The following is a 22,662-nucleotide window of genomic DNA, read 5'->3' as shown; positions in this document are numbered from 1 at the left end:
GATGACTGTGATAAGGTGGTTGGTGGGTGTTTTATTAAAGGTACAATCCCCGGCCAAAATACAAGAAGTGTAAAAATCATTGTTCAGTAGATATACCTCAAATAAAAACGTGCATGCATTCATTGTATATGTGTATATATCTAAAAACAGCTTGCAAAAGCTGCCGTTCTCTTGGCTGCTGCCTTTGCACGCTCTCCCCTTGCAGCTTAATGAGAAGTCTTTGCAAAGCAGGTCCTCTTAGCAATTGCTGCCTCTTGAGTTTAGCTCCACTGAGCTAACCAAACCAGGAAGGGACAGAGCCGGTTGTCTGATTGACAGCCAAGGAGGTGTGACAAGGTTTATTTATATAAGTGCAAATTTCTATTGAAATCTAAACTTTTTGTAAAGTTAAAAAAAGGACACACTCTTCATACATAAAGCATTTCAGCAAGCTAAAGTGCTTTAAGGGACCAGAGTGTCCCTTTAAGATACTTTGGGATCCATTGTTTAAACTCCTGGGTTTTGCAGGAACTTCCCTTTCTGATAGGCTTTCCATATTCTCACTGTTGTATCCCATGAAACGGAAACATACTGAAAAGAGAGAAAGTTCATAATTACCAACTTGTCTTGTTCTCTATGGACATATCCAATCAGATTTACAATGAGATTAGTTTTTCTAAAGAATAAATGTCAAAAGGAAAAAAAAATAGACTGCAGTACTCCACCATTGGCTTTGTACGAAATGGTTAAAAGTAACAGCACCAGTTTATAAAATAAAATAAAGGCTTGTGTACATTGTGGCTACAATGCTAAGTGTCAGCTGTGAGTTGTTGTTATTTTCAGGCCCATGTTTGCTCCATAGAGCTACTAACATTTACACCTACAGATGTCTCCATATCTTAGCATTCACCTATTCATGACTTGAATGCAAAAGCAGATAAAAGGTCACTTTCTAAGTCATCGCAATAGCGACCACAGTTAGATACTATAAAAGGCATGTGATTGGCCTTAGTGGGATAGATACAGGTGTTATCCAAGCTATTTGTACATGACGGTTGACAGACATGTACACCAGTTTTTTGTATTGTGATATTATACTAGCACAGGACTTGCAATTCTAAGCAACACAGTTCTGCTTTTGGTTAGACAGTCCCACCATCCCAATTTAGATCCCTGGTGTCCCTCATCTATGGAGACCAGAGAACCATCTGCAGTAGCATAGAGTGCATCATGAGATCCGCTCGTGTTATGCAGCGGGCATCAGGACCATACAGAAATTGTTCAGCAGTGCTTGTTGCATGGTCCTTTATGGTGAGGCCCAGTCGAGAGGCTGTCTGTTAGCCTAGTGTATTTGACGTTAGATGGACACACCTTCTGTGGCCAGGTCCACCCACTTTCCAAATGGGGCCACCAATAATGCGTGTCACCCCTAAAGGCCTCCACCTTTCCTGATTTCATGCGTCCTAATATTGGGAGGTATAGTTAAGTATATGTGGTATATTTAAAGGACAACTGTTACCTCAAACCTATTTTATGTAATAATCCTTTCATTATGCTTTGAAAGGAAATAGATCAGACCGTGATTAAAACCCAATTGTTAGTCTCTATGATATGTGAGTAAGGCTGAACTTGATGGACCCAAGTCTCTTTTCAGCTATGTAACCCCATGCACAAAAACAGGGAAGACCATAGAAACTAACTGTTAGTTCTCAAACACTGCCTGGCCCAAGGTACATGCATATGGCTGAATAATTGTTCACCGTCACATGTCTGCATTGTTTAACAATAAATGCAATCCATCACATTATATCAAGATATCAGGCCTATAAAGGCATACCTGTGCCATCTCTGGGATGTGGACAATGGAGCGTATCAGGTCGTTGTGCCCCACGTTACATTGAACCTGAAGCAGAGATTCTGGATCATACACCCTGAAAGATAAAAATATATTCTTAATATAGGTATTCTTGACAAAATTTATTCATCTAGCACAAACTAATATTCTCAAGGCATAATATAATTATTAAGGCAAACATTTAAGATGTTAATGCAACTTTAATATCTGTTTTGCCTGTATCAGATTTGGAGATTTGTAGCCAAACTATAAAAGAGAAAAGGTTTTCATTAATGTTTTCTACTAAATAAGGTATGATAACAGTTTTGGGCTTATTTATTATTATTATTATTGCGATTTATAAAGCGCCAACAGATTCCGCAGCGCTGTACAATTAGTGGAGAAACATACAATATACACAGACAAATACAAAAGGTAAGAGAGCCCTGCCCGTAAGCTGATATCTAGCCATTGGAGCTCTTTTATACAAAGTGCTTGGCTAGATGGCCCGTGAGCTTACAATCTAAACTAACAACTATCCAGGGCAGTGACTGACAGATGTACCTGGCGTGCTATGGTCCATATAGTCACGGAGAGTTGGACACGACAACAACCGTCAGCCAGGACTTTGTCCAAGTTTCTGACATTGGGTGCATGCATGATCCTAATAGCATTGTGTGCACATGAGAAGACGAGACAATTCATTTGTCATTGCTGGTTTTACCTAATTGTGTCTTGCACTCCTGCAACAATGCTTCCATTCACCTGATCAATGCAAAAGCAGGTGACGGCTCCTTTAGTGACCAAAATCTTCTCGACCTGAGCACTATCCCCACACTGCAAAACAACACAAACAGATGTCGAGGTCAGGCCAACCATGATTACTTAATCACATAACTACAGACACTGTAAGAGTATAAATAAGTCTGCGAAGGAGTAAATCTGAGACAATTCCTGGGATTTGTCCATGTACACTGTTCAGAGCATGTTGTATAAGAGTTTTGCAAATGTCAACTGTTAATGTCCATTTCTAATGGGATTAAAAAGAAACAAATCTGGTGTGCATGGGTCAGGTATCACAAACATATAAAAAATAATTTTGTTAAAAAAACATGTCTATGAATGCATGGTTTGCGAAAAGGGTGGTACCAGTAGTTAAATATATAAATTATAAATAAATATATAAATTGTGGGTGGAATGTTTAGAAGAGCAGAATTCTGAATTGAAAGAGGACCTGTCATACGTGAGATTCATGCACAAACCATTCGATAACTAAATATTAGCTATGCATTGTATTTTTATTTTTAATTTTTATATTGTATATTTATATCATTCCACATGTGAACAGCACATTGAGTAAGGCAGTGCCACAAATTACACAATGGTACTGTATCAACAATGGTAAATCATGCAGAATGTTTCTAAAACCATGCTGGGAAAACCAAAGCAGTGACAAAGTGATGATTTGCAGTAGCTGTGGTAGGTGCATTAGCCGGTATCAGCAGTCAGAACATCCCATCCAACTTTTAGGCGGTAGCAGAGAAGCGAACAAACACCTGATAAAATGAGGTAAGTCAGAGAGTCCTATAGTCCCCCCCCCCCCCCGACTCTTCAAATTGTATTTCCTTCTCTGATCTTCCAGAGCCACTATCTTCTCAGTAGTACTGAGCTGCTAACCCTTGATACGGGTTTCTTGAGTACTAGCTGAGGCTTGTAAGAGAGTCATAGTCTCAATAGGGTGAATACAAATTGGGTTTATCGTGGCAAAAAGCACAGAGCTTAACCAGATGCATCTACTGCGGTGTGCAGCTAGCCCCCCTTCCACATAGATATATTTCTTTTAATATTCGGTTTTAGTTTTTTATTTTATATTGTATACTTGGCTGACTGTGCGGAGCCAAAGAATACCATACAATAAGATTAACCAATGCTGTGCTATGGGTACATGGCACTATGGAAGGAATACCCAAATGGACATATGCTCATAATGTTTGTTTTCATATCACCCTGAACACATAAGTTCAGGAGGTTAGGGGGTTTTACTTACCTCTCAATATATGCTTTATAGTATTTACTAGGATAAAAGAATAAGAAACATTTATTCTAAGAGAAGTGACATTTCTGCTTTGAAATAATAGAGTGCGAGGGCTTATGCGGTGTTCCAATGCATACATTAGCCAATCAGCATGTAGAGAAAGTAAAACTGAAAGCAAAACTGACTTTTACCATTTCAGCTATTTTGCCCTTCGATTTGAAATTCACTTTGAACTCCCCCTTTAGTGAATAACCCTAGTCTTGCATTCTTTTACACTTTAAAATAGACTTCAATGCCCGGTGCATAAAAAAGACCTCTACCTGGGTTCACAGCTAAACCCAACCACCAAAGTTTGCATTTGGAGAGCATTCGTGTGTATTCTTAATCTGTGAACACACTAATGATGTTGTTGTCCATTGAAGCAACAGATGTAAGGTTATAAAATAAAAAGTTAGAATTCAATGTGAATTTCAAATTTAACACCAAAATAGCTGAACTGCGAGTAAAGCTGACTGATATTTTTCCAGTTCAACTATTTTAACCTTAAATTTTAAATTTAATTTGAATTTACTTTGAATTCTAGATTTAGTAAATTAGCCTGTTAGTCTCTGCATTGCTGCGTCGAGCAAGCCTAGTGACGAATAATTTGGCGGCATTTCTTGAAGATATTGCTGCTCTGAATGCACTGGCACTAGCTATCATGATCTACTACAGGGATCATTGAAATTATTAAAAGATACTTAGCATTCATTTGAGAAAATCAGGCTTTTAGCCAACCAGGACAATTACCCATATTCTGATGGTTCCATCTTCAGAACCACTGATCCATTTGTCTAATGAATGGTGCCAAACAACTGATGTAACCTCTGCATCGTGGCCCACTAGAATGTTTACAAGTGTCATCCTAGAACTGACTGTGGAGAAGCTGCGGATGTAAACTTTCCCATCACTGGAAGAATAGGCAAATTCTTTCCTGAAAGACACAAAATACATATCCATGAAAATTCCACTAGTGAAAAAGAAGAAATCTACATTCCATGGAGTGAAATTGAGGAAATAAAACTAGATCGTAATTTTTATTTTTTTTGCAGTGCATATGAGGGTAACATACAGGCATGTGGTACCCCAACGGCAGTCCACTTGCATATTTCAGAACAATGATAACAGTGGGGAATGTGAGAACAGTGCACAAATTTTATATTTAAATACAAGAGTGTCAAATTTAAAGCATGCTAGTTAGGCATAAAGCGCATCAGCCGTTTTAATTGTCGCCAAAAATTAGTGAAGTGCTGGTCCAGCCTGGAGAGGATGTCATCTAGGTCAGCACTGGATTGTGGAGACCACGCGGCGTCTGCCATGTTAGGTAAGGTGCTGCTTTCTCCTATCGCCCATCGTGCCTCTGTTTGAGCTGGGCAATCCTCCTGGGGTGGACTGGGATCACCCCCCGGTCTAGGGCGGGGTAGCAACAGGGCACTGGTATTTGACCTGCAGCCTCCTGGCTTCTCCGGTCCAGGGGTTCGGCCGCGTTCCCTGCCCGGCGTACACCAGGCCGCATCAGCCACGGTGGAGCATCAAGTCCCCCAGCAGGTCTCTTGTCGCTTCGCAACTTAGTCGGTGAGTTGAAGGTAAGGGGCTTCGCTTGGTTTGCTCTGTCTTGAGCAATATCAGGCTTATTCGTGCTTTTAGTCGCGATGCCATGGAGGAGCTCATCCGAAGCACGTCTGTTCTCCATGGCGGTCAGGCCCTGCCCTGCCCCGTAAATTAATTATTTTAATATTATTTTGCTGTTCTTAGAAGCTTTGAAATAGTTTTATAACCAACATACACCTGTTCTCATAAATAATAATACATTTAGAAGACAACTCACTGTCAATCAACTGCTTACCTCTTCGGAGAATAGCAAATATCCATTATGGTCCCATCACACGCCTTTTCTTTGTGTTCACTCCACTGATCTTGACCAGTCCTGGAAAATGTCTCTATGAGGGAGCATGTGTTCAGATCCCAGACACAAAGTCTGGAGTCCCATCCGCCACTCAGCTACTGAAAAAAGGAACATACTCTCTATCTCCTCACAAACATACACAGCATTGCTGTAAGGTCTGTGCTCCATTAATTATTATAAAAAGGTAGCAGTGCTAAGCAGAGAAATACATGTATAAATAATATATAACTGAGCAGTCAAACCAAACTGAGATAGCTCAACCAACCTAATACAAACAAGATGTACATTCAGTTGACTACACTGTTTCCACTGGTATTCCTTTTGTGATTGTATTGTATCCACTGTGATTTTAACTATAAGAGTTAATAATATGTTTTCATTTAAGGCAGACTGTCACAGTCTTGGATCTTTGCTGAATTTGCAAAAATCCTCGATTGCCGCGGGAGGACAAGGAAAGGTGAGTTCTACTTACCTGAACCTGTCCCTCGTTATCTTCCTCTGGTGGGTCCTTTTCAGCATCTGGCTGTTCAGCGCCCGGAGCTGACGTCACTGCTGTACTCTTGCGCATGCAAGCATTGAGGTTTATGGAGGATCCTAGATAGCCAGAGCCAATTGACTGGTGACAGCGTTCAGGATTGATGCTGTAGCTCTGCCCTGTAACCCACCGAGCGGCAGAAGTAGTCCCTACTTTGTCTTATGTTTTAAAGAAAACTAGAGCAGACAGGAAGAAATGAAGAACAGATGCTGACAGAGGGAGAGAAAATGAATTGATAAAAGAAAGGTAAGTTCAGCATGACAGTGCCGCTTTAATATGTTTCTAGTTCTGTACCATAGGATAAAGCTAGTCACATTTTTTTTTTTTTTTTAATTCTTTATTTTTGTTGTGCATGGTTTGACAAAATGATGTACGTTGCCACAACAGCAGACATACTCACAGTAAGTTCACAGGTTTATACATATGCGGCATTGAGGTAAAAGCACATTTTTTTTTAAAACTTTGTTAAACATAGCATTATTCGTTTTGGCAAGCTAGTCACATTTCACATGTGCAGATATTGCCAGCTTTTAACATGATGCCGAGAGACAGTCATATAGCTCTCTTAGAGTTATATGGTTCAGCATCATGGGAGTTAAGTCTACAACAGTTGGAAACAACCACTTTTTCCTGTTCCCTCCAAAATAACATTTGTCAGTTGAAAAACAAGATTTATCATTGAGTTTATTTGTAAAGAGGAACAGTACAGTCCAGGATTATCATGCTTATTTATTCACTATATTTAATGGGTTGCTTATAAATCAGTTTTTTGTACTTTTGTTTTAGCTGAGACCAAGTTCTCCCAACAGCCTGATCCTCCTCTGCTGAGATAACTCTCCCTGCAGGGGTAGGAATGTCAGAGAGGATGGGACAAGGGGACGTCTTCGGCATCACGGAGGGAGAGGGGGGTGCATGAAACCATTGGATGCGTATTGTCCGCTTGCTGTACATGTTGATGACAGGTGTCCAATACACACAGGATGGAAATTAGCCAGCCCTAAACTCTTGTTCCTGACTGTCTAATGACTCAATAAAGACACTGCTGGAGGCACAGTTACACCTCCAGTGTACATCCTCAAAACACCATAACCACCATAACCACTTCAAATCACTGGTCATGGTGCCCCGAGTAACCCTTTAACATATATGTATTTTTATAAGTTAAGTGTGAAAAATAAAATGATATGTAGAAATCATAACTCTTTATCCTGCAACTGTGTGCCTCTACCTTAGCTCCCTGTCACTCATTGTTATAAAGTCTGTCCTTTACACCTGGCAGTCAGCATAGAGAAAGCATACAGATATAAAAACAATGTTGCTTTTTTCCCTCCGCTCATTTACATTTTGTGCCTTGACCGTGCCTGGATTGATCTATAGTGTGATGTATTTTGCGGCTTCTTTTGTACAAATTTAATAAGAAAATGGATCATCGCATAGAAAAGAGCCTAACACAAGTTATAGGTCATTTTCAATTTAGTGGTGTAATATACAGAGAAGTGACAGTTCCCCTTTTACTTTAGCTGTTTGAAAGAACATTGCTAAGTAATTATTTTAATCTAATATAACTGTGAATACTCACCAAATATACTGTATTATAGCCACTCTCCTTTCCAACCACAGCCAACGCTGTCACAGCTTTATAATGACCAGCTAAAACCTTCTTGCAGGTCATACCTGAGCATTAAAACCAGAGAAAAATCACGTGTGAATTAGAACATACGTTGGGAAACTTGTAAATGTTCTTCATGTCACAACAAAGGTAAATGTGCTAAAAGTAAATAAACTGATTAAGTGAAAAAAAAAAAGGAGGCAATGGCATCGGTCCACAGGTACATTTTATGCAGGGCCGGTGCTAGGATTTTTAGTTACACAGGCGAAGATGCATTTTGGCGCCCCCAACCCTCATAAAAAAATAAAAAAATGCATCTTCACCTGTGTGTCTTTCCTCCCAAGCCACAGGCACACAGGCATAATTTTTCAGTCACACAGTCAAAGTCATACAGGTACACTGGCATACAAAGACAGAAATAATCATACAGAGACATACAGTCAGAGACATACAAGCTGAGACATACATGCATACAGAGACATGCAGGCATATAAAGACATACATGCATACAGAGGCATACCGTCATACAGACACATACATACATACAGAAAAATGCATACAAAGACATACAGGCATACAGAGACACACAGACACACACATACAGAGACATAAAGGCATACAGTTACATGCATGCATACAGAGACATATATACAGACATTCAGAGACAAACATACATCCAGTTACATACATGCATACAGAGACATACAGAAACATACGTACAAGACATACAGGCATGCAGACACATACATACATACAGAGGCATACCGTCATACAGATACATACATACAGACAGACATACAGAAACATACATACAAAGACATTCAGGCACATACATACAGACACATACATACATACATACATACAGAAACATAAAGGCATACAGTTACATACATGAATACAGAGACATATATATAGACATTCAGAGACAAAAATACAATCAAAATAGATGTGGTTTAGGACTGGAATATTATGATTTTTTAAGCAACAAAAAATCTTAATCATTTTTTTCCACATTATACTATACTTCTAAACCTAACTTGAAGCACTTTCCTATGTGTTTCAATGGTATATATTGTGTTTATTATAAAGGTAATAGTTTAGCTTTATTCACAAATGTATATTGTACAGTAATGTACTTTTTTTTTTTACTTTCCTTCAGCAGTATTCAACACATGTTTAAAATGTATCCATAATTTCTCATTCCGAAAATGTAAACCTCTTTTATTTCAACACCATGTTTACACAGTCTTCATTTCCTTTTTTTATTACAAAGCAATGTAAAAATACATTTAGCCATTTAAGCCCTAGTTTTCTTCCCCATTACTCTGTATTAGTTACATACAAACAAACATACATGCATGCATACATACAAAATTACATACTTACATCTGTTAAAGCGTGTCCCTGGGGTGCATGCTGTCCGGCTCCTTGGAGTCCTGTCCTGCAGCGCAGCCTCATCACTGTGCGCCAGCCACGCTGTGTGATCCACAGGGAGCAGGGATATGATGTCATATCCCCGCCCCTTCCACACAGCCTGCGGCAGACAGCAGGGTAGGAGGTGGGCGGGCGGAGGCTGGGATCTGCAGGCGGAACGGTAAGGGCTGCGCTCGGCCACGCTACAAGTAGTAGCCGGATAAAGGGGAGCGCAGTGCGCTTCCCTCCTTCCGGTCCGCCTGGTTTTGCGCCCCCAGGGCCGGTGCGCCCTAAGGCGGCCGCCTGGGCCGCCTTATAGTAGCGCCGGCCCTGATTTTATGGACCCTTCCACCCAATATTTATATGCTTCAAAACTCTGCCTCTTGTATGTTAAATTAGAACACAATTATATCATTTGTAGTTCCATAGCTGGAAGGATCAGTAGAAGGGATTTTTGATTAATCTCCAAGTCTCTGGCATTGCAAGTTGGAAAATAGTTCAGATTTTTGAAAAGTCACCTGCTAACTAGGGAATTTATATCCAGTAGGAATTTGGTATACCTTAATGGTTTGGTAAAAATGTGAATCCTAGATTTTATATAATGTATATTTATGTTAAATGAAATTACAGATTTTAAACCAGATGTGGACTTTCAACTGAATTTACCTTTAGTATGTGAGAATGGAAAATACGGTTCAAATTCAAGCATTTTTACAGATTTTTTTTCTTCCATCCAGAAAAGGTTTGGTACTTAGTCAGTATCCCCCAAGTACAGCATAGGAATACATAAATATGCACATTATTTTGTAATTCACTATAGAGTGAATTGCCAGGAATTCTACGTTTTAGGCCAAAATATTGAATTTCTGAAAATTTGGAATTCACTTTGAATTCCGACAATTCACATGTTATTTATATCATTTACCGTAATCTAGGTACCAGCAATTAACATTCTAACATTAATTAAATCTTACCTATTAGCCGCTTGTTTAATACTTCACTTTTCGAAGGAGATTCTTCCATATTCTCTGCTTTTGTGTCCTGAGCAAACAAAAACCCATATTCCTGTATGTAGAGGAAATAAAACATCCATTGGGATATTCAATAAAGGAAAAATTCAATGTGAATTCAAAGTGAATTTAAAATTTATGCCCCAAATTCTCAAACTGGACAATATAAATCAGATGTGATTTCAGTACAGCTATCGGGGCCTTTCCAAGTGAGTATGTGTTTATGTGCAGACATGTATGAACAAGTATCTGTATGTAGTACTAGTATGAGAGTAAATGTGTGTGTATATGAGGGGCATATGTAAGGGTCACTACTATGTGTATGTATTCATATATGGGGATTTGTTTATGAATGTAAGGATGGGTAGCAATATTTGTCCGGTATGAGCATCAGACTGTACATGTATGAATGAAGATGGATGTGGGAGGACAAAATCTTTAGTGCAAAGGGAACTTTCCTGGGATTACAAAAATTAATGTTGCTATAATGTTGACCAAGGCCTGGGAAAGGTTCTATTGTTGACCAAAGCTTGGGAAAGTGTCCAATGTTGAGCCAAAACATTTGACCCAATAAAGCCTGCCGAACCTTTATTTTTATTTGTCTACTTGTTGGGAGTGTCACCATTCCAGACTTCTGAAGCACAGTTGACAGGGTCAGTTTGAATTGACGTGTACAGTCCGTTATGTGTGGTTCTTGCTTGTTCTATCACTGCATTTTAAAGAGCATAGCTGAATTAGAGCTCCATTATAATAATGTTCATGTGTTACAGTCTGTCAGGATCGGGACAGGGATCCAACACGCAGAGTACAAACAGTAGCCAGATACGTATACCGGACCTTAGAATGGCCGGACTAACGTAAGTAGTACAGTAGAGAATGGTCAAAGACAAGCCGAGGTCGAGGGTAACAGAAGACAGGTAAGCGGTAGACAAGCCGAATCAAGGGTAACAGAGATAAGCAGAGAAGAGCAAACAAGCCGGGTCAAAACCAAAAGGGATAACTAGAAAACACAAGCACTGAGTGACTAGAACAAGCTAGAACCACGACAGGGCAATGAGCTAATGAAAGAAGCACTGTTAAATGCCCTGTTCAGATAAGTAGACACACCTCCGACGAGTCCTGATTGGTCCTGAACCAATTGAGTGACAGGTCGTTCCGGGTTGACGTCCTGACGTCGACTTCCGGGCGTCATGCTATAAAAGGGAGTCACTCCCTCGCGGCCGGCTTTGCATGACCGGATGGACCGCGAGAAAGAGGGAAATCAGGCCGTCCGGATGGATGAACGACTAAGTCTCTACCTCTCTCGGAGGTAGAGACCTCAGGTACCCTGACAGTACCCCCCCTCTCAGATACGCCCACCGGGCGGAAGGAACCAGGACGAGAAGGGAAGCGAGAGTGAAATGCCCTGCGGAGACGGGGAGCATGAACATCCTCCTGAGGTACCCAACTTCTCTCCTCAGGACCATATCCTTTCCAATCGACCAGATATTGTACTCTCCCCCGGGAGATTCGAGAATCGACGATGGAATTGACCTCATACTCCTCCTGACCCTCCACCTGAACAGAGCGAGGAGGGTCGATCGTGGAGGAGAATCTGTTACAAACTAGTGGTTTCAGCAACGAAACATGGAACGAGTTAGGAATGCGTAAGGTAGTAGGCAAAGCTAGACGATACGCAACTGGGTTAATTTGAGCCAACACCCTGTAAGGTCCAATATACCGAGGAGCGAACTTCATGGAAGGCACTTTTAACCGAATGTTTCTAGTACTTAACCATACTCTATCGCCTGGAACAAACACCGGTGCTGCCCTTCTACGTTTGTCAGCGTGTTTTTTCACCAGCATAGAATTGTGCAGAAGAATTTGTCGAGTCTGGTCCCACAACTTCCTTAAATTGGCAACATGGACATCAACCGACGGTACCCCTTGGGAAGAAGACTCCGAAGGAAGAATGGAAGGATGAAAGCCATAATTAATGAAGAAGGGGCTAGAATGCGTAGAATCACAAACGAGATTGTTGTGTGCAAACTCCGCCCAAGGAATCAAACCGACCCAATCGTCCTGGTGTTCAGAAACGAAACAACGTAGATATTGTTCAACCTTTTGGTTGGTGCGTTCAGCAGCTCCATTGGACTGAGGATGGTAGGCAGAAGAAAAATTCAATTTGATGCCTAGTTGAGAGCAGAAGGATTTCCAAAAACGGGAAACAAATTGGGAACCTCTGTCAGATACAATTTGGGAAGGTATCCCATGTAAACGGAAGATCTCCCTAGCGAATATCTCTGCTAATTCGGGCGAAGATGGGAGTTTAGGTAAGGGAATGAAGTGAGCCATCTTAGTAAATCTGTCCACCACAGTGAGGATAACAGTCTGCTTTTTAGAGATAGGCAAATCAACAATGAAGTCCATAGTCAAACAGGACCATGGCTTTTCAGGAACCTCTAAAGGGTTCAGAAATCCGCATGGGAGCGAATGAGGTTGCTTATTCTTGGTACAAACTTCACACGCCCCGATGAATTCTTTAATATCTTTACGTAAATCAGGCCACCAGAAATCTTTAGAGATCAAAGCATACGTCTTGCGAATGCCAGGATGCCCAACCACCTTGCTGTTATGGAAACAGCGTAACACTTCTAGTTGGAGAGTGGCGGGAACGAAGTGTCGATCCCCAGGAGTCTGTTTGGGCGCAAGATGCTGTAATTTCATGATCTCAGTAAGCAACGGAGAGTGAATCCTGAGATTCGTGTTAGCGATGATGTTACCCTTAGGAACTATCGAGGAAAGGACTGGCTCAGTTATAGTGAACGGTTCATATTGACGAGACAAAGCATCGGCTTTAGAGTTCTTAGAACCAGGTCTATAAGTAAGTACATAATTAAAGTGAGTGAGGAACAAGGACCAACGAGCTTGCCTGGCGGACAGGCGCTTAGCCTCCCCAATATAAGACAAGTTCTTATGATCCGTTAAAATAGTAACAGGGTGTAATGTCCCTTCTAGTAAATGTCTCCACTCCTTTAAAGCCTTAATGACCGCTAACAGTTCCCTATCGCCGATGTCATATCTGCTTTCAGGCCCAGATAATTTCTTAGAGAAGAAACCACAAGGGTGTAACGGTTTGTCCACCCCTAACCTTTGAGACAGAACAGCACCAACTCCCGTCTCAGAGGCATCGACCTCGAGTAAGAACGGCAGAGTCGTATCAGGGTGGACTAGAATGGGAGCAGAAGCAAAAAGTTCTTTGAGAGTCTTGAAAGCAACAAGAGCCTCAGTAGACCAAGTCTTAGTATCAGCCCCTTGTTTGGTCATATTGGTAATAGGCGAGATGATAGAAGAGTATCCCTTAATGAAGCGCCTATAATAGTTGGAAAAACCAATAAACCTCTGAATAGCCTTGAGTCCTTTAGGCAACGGCCAATCTAAAATAGATTGGAGTTTGTCAGGGTCCATTTTAAAGCCTTCCCCAGAAATCACGTAACCAAGAAAGTCTATCTGCGACTGGTCAAAGCTGCATTTCTCCAATTTACAGTATAGACCATGTTGCAGAAGTTTGTGTAGTACCTTTCTGACTTGTCTATGGTGAGTCTCAATCTCCCTAGAGTGTATCAGTATGTCGTCCAGGTAGACAATAACACAATCATGTTGAAAGTACCTCATTAATCAAATCCTGAAATACTGCAGGAGCATTGCAAAGTCCAAATGGCATAACTGTGTATTCATAATGGCCATACCGAGTATTGAACGCCGTCATCCACTCGTGTCCATGCTGGATTCTCACCAAATTATATGCCCCTCTGAGATCTAATTTGGTGAAGATTTTGGAGCCCTTAAGACGATCAAACAACTCGGTAATCAATGGGATAGGATAGGCATTTCTGATAGTTATTTTATTCAAACCTCGGTAATCAATACAAGGCCTCAGCGTGCCATCCTTCTTTTTAACGAAAAAAAACCCAGCCCCGGCAGGAGAAGAAGACCTCCTAATGAATCCTTTCTCTAAATTCTCACGAATATATTCCTCTAGAACAGAGTTCTCCTGAACAGATAAAGGATATACATTACCCCTCGGGGGCATAGTACCAGGTAGAAGCTTAATTTTACAATCAAATGACCTGTGTGGAGGTAATGAATCGGCATTCTTCTTGTCGAATACTGCCTTTAAGTCTTGGTACAGGGACGGTATCTGTTTCTCTGTGGACTGAGTAGAACTACCTGGTGTATTAATATTAGCCAATGGAGAAACCTTGCGTAAACACCTCTCCTGGCAGCTCTGACCCCACGAGAGTATCTCCCCTAACTCCCAATCGATAATAGGGTTATGTCTCTTCAACCATGGATACCCCAGAACTATGGGAACAGAAGGGGACGAAATGAGCATAAGAGATAAATTCTCCACGTGTAGGATACCAACATTTAAGTTAATGGGTATGGTCTCACGAAAGATAACGGGGTCCAGTAATGGTCTACCATCTATGGCCTCAACGGCCAAGGGTGTCTCCCTTAACTGGGATGGGATATTGTGTCTAGTGGCAAAGGCTTGGTCGATAAAATTCTCAGCAGCTCCGGAATCTATCAAGGCCATAGCCTTTACTACTTCCTTCTCCCAGGTTAAGGAAACTGGTAGCAGAAGCCTGTGATCTTTGTAATTAGAAGTAGAGGACAAAATAGAAACACCCAAGGCCTGTCCTCTAGAGAAACTTAGGTGCGAGCGTTTCCCGGGCGGTTAGGACAGTTCGAGAGTAAATGACCTCTGGCTCCACAGTACATACATAACCCCTCCCTTCTCCTGTACTGTCTCTCCTCCTCAGAGAGGCGGGTATAACCTATCTGCATAGGTTCAGGGAGCAATGAGACCGTGGAGTCAGGACTTAGAAATGCGGGAGCTAACCTAAAGGAAGGTCTCCGGTTCCTCTCTCGAGTGTTCTGTCTCTCTCTTAAACGTTCATCTATACGAGAAATGAACGAAATTAAATCCTCTAAATTCTCAGGAAGTTCTCTAGTAGCAACCTCGTCAAGGATTACATCTGATAGCCCATTCAAAAATACGTCCATATACGCCTGCTCATTCCACTTGACCTCTGACGCCAGAGACCTGAACTCTAGTGCATAATCCACAAGTGTTCGGTTCTCCTGTCTCAGGCATAACAGTAATCTGACTGCATTAACCTTTCTACCTGGAGGGTCAAAAGTTCTTCTAAAAGCAGCTACAAATGCGTTATAGTTATATACTAACGGGTTATCGTTCTCCCATAGTGGATTGGCCCATCTCAGAGCCTTCTCAATGAGTAAGGTGATAATAAATCCCACCTTTGCCCTATCCGTAGGATAGGAGCGAGGTTGCAATTCAAAGTGGATACTAATTTGGTTTAAAAACCCACAACACTTCTCAGGAGCACCACCATAACGTACTGGTGGGGTAATGCGAGAAGAAGCACCTACTGTGGCTACCTCTAGGCCTGAACCTACAGGAGAGATAGGAGTAGTACGTAACTCCTCTGGTGGATTATTGGCACGAGATAATAACGCCTGTAGCGCTAGCGCCATCTGATCCATTCTGTGATCCATGGCTTCAAACCTAGGATCAGGAGAACCAAGCTGACTGTTTGTACTTGCAGGATCCATTGGCCCTGTCGTAATGTCAGGATCGGGACAGGGATCCAACACGCAGAGTACAAACAGTAGCCAGATACGTATACCGGACCTTAGAATGGCCGGACTAACGTAAGTAGTACAGTAGAGAATGGTCAAAGACAAGCCGAGGTTGAGGGTAACAGAAGACAGGTAAGCGGTAGACAAGCCGAATCAAGGGTAACAGAGATAAGCAGAGAAGAGCAAACAAGCCGGGTCAAAACCAAAAGGGATAACTAGAAAACACAAGCACTGAGTGATTAGAACAAGCTAGAACCACGACAGGGCAATGAGCTAATGAAAGAAGCACTGTTAAATGCCCTGTTCAGATAAGTAGACACACCTCCGACGAGTCCTGATTGGTCCTGAACCAATTGAGTGACAGGTCGTTCCGGGTTGACGTCCTGACGTCGACTTCCGGGCGTCATGCTATAAAAGGGAGTCACTCCCTCGCGGCCGGCTTTGCATGACCGGATGGACCGCGAGAAAGAGGGAAATCAGGCCGTCCGGATGGATGAACGACTAAGTCTCTACCTCTCTCGGAGGTAGAGACCTCAGGTACCCTGACACAGTCCTGGTTACAATGGCATAGGTTTAGTGATAGTTAGGGTTAGGGGATATTTAGGTTTAAAAAGGCTTTTCCCTCAAACTTTAAATGCCACTTTTGGAAATGTCACTTTTAAAGTAAAAAGTCAGCTTTGTGCAAAGCTCCCCAGGGGGACACATTTGCTCATACAATGGTGCCTGGTAGGGAGGTGTAGGTACATAAACTTGCTTAAATAAACTCACTCCTCAGTGTCACAATCTACTTCTTCGTCCCAGCTTTTAGCTCATGTAGACTTCTTCCAGAGACCTGATACTACTGCACTCATTCAAGATTTCCATAGATAATCTCACAATGGCCGGCACGTGGTTGTGTGAAAATATCATCCATTGCCACATTTTACCAAAAATCATCATATCATTCCCAACCATTCTGCTAATTACATGGGTGCCTTTTCTAACCGTGTTAATGCAAGCAGGATACATTTTTTGGATGATATTTGGAATGTTACATGTAACATTCCATGGTGTTTGCTATCTGTCTCTCTGTATGTCTGTTTGTCATCGTACTGTAACCTTGAGCAGCTGATCTTCATCTGAAACTTCAGGTTCATCAGGTACTGAAGCTGCCACAGACTCATCAAACTCCCATAGGTAGATGTCCCCGTTCTCTGCGCCCATAACCAAGGTGTCCATTTCATCCGCGAAGAGCGATCTATCGGACATGAAGCTACAGTTATTAAAATGTTGGGGGTCACTTTAGCAGATGTTTTGCTATTCAATTCCCAATGAAAGACTAGCTTAAGGTGTTATTTACTAAAGAGTAAATCCTATTAAAATGAATATTGTATTGCACAATTTAGACTAAGATACCCAGGCATGGACTCTGTGATTGAAAAAGTCAGGAGATTTGTGATACCTTCAAACAGGGGCGGACTGAGAACCCTCAGGGCCCCCGGGCAAAATAAATCAAGGGCCCCCTTACAGGCCCCACCCATACTCCGCAGCAAGCGCCACCCATGTCCCGCCTCCATGCACCGCCTCCAGCCACACCCTACACAATCTTTAGACACAAGGAACAAAAGTGCAATAATCCCTTCAAGGTCCCAGTAGAGACTACAATTGAGGGCTAATGGGCCATGGAGGGGGGTCTTTCTAGCAGAGGCTATCTCAGTGTCCTTTAGAGAGTGTGTTAGAAAGAATCCCCTCCAGGCCCTATTAGAGACTACAATTGAGTCTAACAGGCTTGGAAGGGGGTCTTTCTAACAGAGGCCATCTCAGTGTCTCTGCTGGAAACAGTCGCCTCCAGGCCCCAGTAGAGACTACAATTGAGGGCTAATGGGCCATGGAGGGGGGGAGCATTCTAGCAGAGGCTATCTCAGTGTCCTTTAGAGAGTGTGTTAGAAAGAATTTCCTCCAGGTCCCATTAGAGACTACAATGGAGTCTAATAGGGCCTGGAGGGGGGTCTCTCCAACACTCTGGTTCCTATTCACAATATAGCAACACAACATAGCTGATACCTAGGCCAAGTTGGCTCCTCTTACCTTAATTACTGTTGCTGGCTGGCAGTCTGTGGGCTTGCTGGAAGGCTGTGGGCTTACTGGCTGCGGCTGGCAGGCTGTGGGCTTGCTGGCAGGCTGTGGGCTTGCTGGCTACTGCCGGCAGGCTGTGGGCTTGCTGGCTGCGGCTGGCAGGCTGTGGGCTTGCTGGAAGGCTGTGGGCTTACTGGCTGCGGCTGGCAGGCTGTGGGCTTGCTGGCAGGCTGTGGGCTTACTGGCTACTGCCGGCAGGCTGTGGGCTTGCTGGCTGCGGCTGGCAGGCTGTGGGCTTGCTGGCTGCGGCTGGCAGGCTGTGGCTTGCTGGCTGGCAGGCTGTGGCTTGCTGGCTGCGGTTGGCAGGCTGTGGGGTTGCTGGCTTTAAGCCTAACTGGTGGCCTGTAGGCTGGCTGGCTGTCTACTGGCCAGCCTGTGGGCTGGCTGGCTTGCTGGCTACTGGGGCACTCGTAGATTATTTAAAGAAATAATCCATGCACAATAACCACTACTACTCTGTGTAGTCGTTATGGTGCCAGGAGGGCCGGGCCCCCCTCTCAGAGTAAGTAGTCAAACCGTTTAAGAACAGTTTGACAACTTACCTGGGGTCTGCTGGGATATGAGGCTGTAGTAGGGTATAGGAGCAGTGGTGCAATGTGTAAGGGGTGCAGTCTGTGTGAAAGGTTCAGTGTGTGTGAGGGGGTGTAGTGTGTGAATGTGTAGGGTGTGTGGGGCAATGTGTGTACGAGGGGGCTGTGTATGTGTGTGGCAATGTTAGTATGGGGGGCTGTGTGTGTATGGGTGGGCAGTGTATGTGTGTGTGTGTGAGGCAATGTGTGTAAATGTGTATGGTGTGTGTGGGGGCAGTGTGTGTGTATGGTGTGTGTGGGGGCAGTGTGTGTGTATGGGTGGCAGTGTGTGAATGTGTATGGTGTGGGGGCAGTGTGTTTATGGGGCTAAAGTTCACTCTCACCACTGCGACCACCAGGAATACCTGGTGGTCACAGTGTTGAGAGTGAACTCTAGCCCGTAGCTCCAGGGCTAGAGTTTACTCTTGCAAGAGCCGTAACGTTGCCGTGGTAACCGCGGCAACGATCTGTGCTCGCGCAAGAAGGACCCAGAGGAGCTGCAGGCTGAGCTCCCGGGTCCTCTCTTCCTCCCTCCCCTGCCGGCTGCCCGCACGGTGCCTGCGGACAGGGGAGGGGGCAATTGCCCTCCTCTTACTCCCCCCTCCCCCTCTTCTTACCCCCTTCTTACTCCCTCTCTCTTCTTACCCCCATTCTTACTCTCCCCTCTTCTTACTCCCCCCTCCCCCTCTCCTTACTCCCCCTTCTTACTCTCCCCATCTTCTTACTCCCCCTCCCCCTCTTCTTACTCCCCCCTCTTCTTACCCCCTCCCCCTCTTCTTACCCCCTCCCCCCTCTTCTTACCCCCTCCCCGCTCTTCTTACCCCCTCCCCGCTCTTCTTTTCCCCCCTCCCCGCTCTTCTTACTCCCCCTTCCTCTTTTTACTCCCCCCTCCCCTCTTCTTACCCCCTTTACTCCCCCCTCTCTTCTTAATCTCCCCTCTTCTTACCCCCTCCCCCCTCTTCTTACTCTCCCCTCCCCCTCTTCTTACTCCCCCCTTCCTCTTTTACTCCCCCTCCCCCTCTTCTTACTCCCCCCTCCCTTCTTACCCCCTCTCTCTCTTCTTACCCCCTCCCTCTTCTTACCCCCCTCCCTCTTCTTACCCCCCCTCCCTCTTCTTACCCCCCCTCCCTCTTCTTACCCCCTCCCTCTTCTTACCCCCCTCCCTCTCTCTTTTTACCCCCCCTACTCCCCTCTCTCTTTTTACCCCCTCCCTCTCTCTTTTTACCCCCCTCCCTCTCTTAACCCCCTCTCTCTTTTAACCTCCCCTCTCTCTTTTAACCTCCCCTCCCTCTCTCTTTTAACCCCCCTCCCTCTTTTAACCTCCCCTCCCTCTCTCTTTGAACCCCCCTCCCTCTTTTAACCCCCCCTCCCTCTTTTAACCCCCCTCCCTCTTTTAAACCCCCCTCCCTCTCTCTTTTAACCCATCTCTTTTAACAACCCCCCCTCTCTTTTAACCCCCCCTCCCTCTCTCTTTTTACCCCCCCTCCCTCTCTCTTTTAACCCCCCCCTCCCTCTCTCTTTTAACACCCCCCTCCCTCTCTCTTTTTAACCCCCCTCCCTCTCTCTTTTTAACCCCCCCTCCCTCTCTCTTTTAACCCCCCCTCCCTCTCTCTTAACCCCCCCTCCCTCTCTCTTTTAACCCCCCTCCCTCTCTCTTTAACCCCCCCTCCCTCTCTCTTTAACCCCCCTCCCTCTCTCTTTAACCCCCCCCCTCTCTCTTTAACCCCCCCTCCCTCTCTCTTTTATCTCCCCCTCCCTCTCTCTTTTAACTCCCCCCCCTCTCTCTTTTAACCCCCCCCTCTCTCTTTTAACCCCCCCCTCTCTCTTTTAACCCCTCCTCTCTCTTTTAACCCCCCCCTCTCTCTTTTAACTCCCCCCCCCTCTCTTTTTTTACCCCCTCCCCGTAGCGTGGCCGAGAGGCTCTGCGTCCGCGGTGCCGACCGGATTGATAGGAAGGTGCACACACACTGAGTGTGCACCTTCCTGTCAGTCCGGCCGGGTACAGGAAACAGAAACTCCTGTTCCGCGCGGAACAGGAGTTTCTGTTTCCTGTACCCGGCCGGACTGACAGGAAGGTGCACACTCAGTGTGTGTGCACCTTCCTATAACTCCGGCCGGCACCGGGGACGCAGAGCAGCTCGGCCACGCTACGGAGAGGGGAGGTGAGAAGCTGCAGCCGCCTGAGCGCTCTTAAGAGAGCGCTCAGGCGGCTGCAGCATTTAAAGGGGCGGCCGGGCCCCCTGATGGCGGGCCCCCCTCCCGGCCGGGCCCTCGGACCATGTCCGAAGTGCCCGACCGGTCAGTCCGCCCCTGCCTTCAAATGCCCATAGTGCCGACCTGGGTGACTTAGATGGACAGCAGATAAGACCGCTATGCATACTTTCTACCTGCTTATTGAGTGTGCAAACAATTGTGCAAAATTAACACTTTGTCCCTCACACAGACTTTGCTTTTAGCAATTTGATAACTTATTGTGACTATACAATTTGTAAAAGAACCTACAGTTCTTTTGCATCAGGCAAAGACATCACATTATGATAACAACCGAGCAACCGCTAGTCGATCATCCAGTGATGATGTGTCACAACTGTTACACTTTTTACACTTTTGCACAGCAGATCATATTGTGATTTATTTGTTAAGCCATCTTTATAAATGAGATGAAAGGATTTGCTCTTACCTTGTGTAACCACAACACTTTTTCTGGGCACTGCCTGTCCGATTTTGGTTGAACAGAATGCCTTTTCTCATCATCCCAGCAGTTGCTGCTCGTTGAAGCCTTGACTGGGGTCTCCTGCTTAGGTCCCTTGAAGGGTCCTTCTGCAGGCAGCGCAGTCCTTTTCTCTCTGGCCGTGTGTCCTCCATATTGTATGATTCTTTACTATAAAAAAAGCTGACGGTCTTAGGAGGTAGAAACATTAAAATATTTATAGACTCTATCAAACACTTTAGCTACAGAGATCTGACAACAGTTTCTGCATGTTAGAATGCTCATTAGCCTTAATTCTTAAGAGCAGAGTCTAAAATGGCTGACACCTAGGGGAGGGGTGGGTGCAGGGGAATCCTGGTATCATAATCACTACATCATGTTCCTGAGCCATTAAACATAGTCCATTACTAATAATACAAACTGCGTGGCCAAAAAAGTTACATAAGGACAGGCGTTTCAGAAAAAAATATATATGTGATAAATAAAATAGTTTGTTTACTTACAGTGGATACTTAGCACGAGTAAAGTATCCCTGGGTGCACTGTCTTTTATGTTTTTTATTGGCTTATTTTTTGTTGTTGTTGGGTAAAACAAATGCTTTCATAATGCCACATCTTACACCCCACCTGTACGTCGAAGGAGACAGATCTTTCCTTTTCCACTTTTCAAATATCCCACTATTGTCACCAGTGAAAAGTAAGATCACATTCTTTCCAGCTGAAAAGTAAATTAAAAAAAATAAAAGTAACTGCATGTTAAGAAAATTAAGGGAAATCATGCTGTATAAAGTGACTATGAAGGTTGTTAATTTAAACTTACTATAAGAGAGACATTCCAGTGGATGTTTAGTGTTAAGGACGTTGACACAGCCCATATTGTTGTACTTCCACACAGTTACCTGATTATGCCGACTGGATCCTGTGGGTGAGGACAAATTCTATTATTGTAAAATTTTATAGACATGAATGCTGGGCCGTCTTTAACGCGGGGCAAACGGGGCAGCTTCCCTGGGCCCAGTTACTCATGGGGGGCCCAAAGCAGCTGCCCCGTGGGCCCGCCACCTGCATTAAAAACTTTTTTAAAAAAATATTTCCCTACCTAATGAGCCCGCGATGCTAGTATTGCTAGTGCTAGTATTGCTTCCTCCCACCTCACAGACATCGGGCCGCGCGGGAGGCTGCTGAGCCAGGATCCAGTGAGGAGTGGGAGCAAGCAGAGCCAGACTCCCAACTCCCAACTACCCCAGCCAGCACACTGGACC

The 22,662-nt window shown here is 44.0% G+C and overlaps 1 protein-coding gene across 1 annotated transcript in view; it reads right to left on the bottom strand.

Annotated features, from left to right (window-relative positions):
* Positions 1 to 420: 420 nt before the first annotated feature.
* The window catches only part of LOC134600822 (uncharacterized WD repeat-containing protein all2124-like), a 40,153-nt gene continuing 17,911 nt past the window's right edge, over positions 421 to 22,662 (bottom strand). The window contains exons 8-18 of the mRNA XM_063445211.1: positions 22,221 to 22,319; positions 22,028 to 22,118; positions 21,372 to 21,572; positions 17,106 to 17,244; positions 10,326 to 10,416; positions 7,909 to 8,003; positions 5,735 to 5,889; positions 4,639 to 4,822; positions 2,538 to 2,650; positions 1,817 to 1,910; positions 421 to 570 (exon numbers count right to left, since the gene is read on the bottom strand). Of these exons, the coding sequence (XP_063301281.1) occupies positions 487 to 570; positions 1,817 to 1,910; positions 2,538 to 2,650; positions 4,639 to 4,822; positions 5,735 to 5,889; positions 7,909 to 8,003; positions 10,326 to 10,416; positions 17,106 to 17,244; positions 21,372 to 21,572; positions 22,028 to 22,118; positions 22,221 to 22,319 (1,346 nt within the window). The 3' untranslated portion in view covers positions 421 to 486. The remainder of the gene's footprint in view (positions 571 to 1,816; positions 1,911 to 2,537; positions 2,651 to 4,638; positions 4,823 to 5,734; positions 5,890 to 7,908; positions 8,004 to 10,325; positions 10,417 to 17,105; positions 17,245 to 21,371; positions 21,573 to 22,027; positions 22,119 to 22,220; positions 22,320 to 22,662) is intronic.

The sequence above is a fragment of the Pelobates fuscus genome, chromosome 3 (assembly GCF_036172605.1).
Source record: "Pelobates fuscus isolate aPelFus1 chromosome 3, aPelFus1.pri, whole genome shotgun sequence".
NCBI lineage: Eukaryota > Metazoa > Chordata > Amphibia > Anura > Pelobatidae > Pelobates > Pelobates fuscus.
This window is presented reverse-complemented; position numbering and strand designations above follow the sequence as displayed.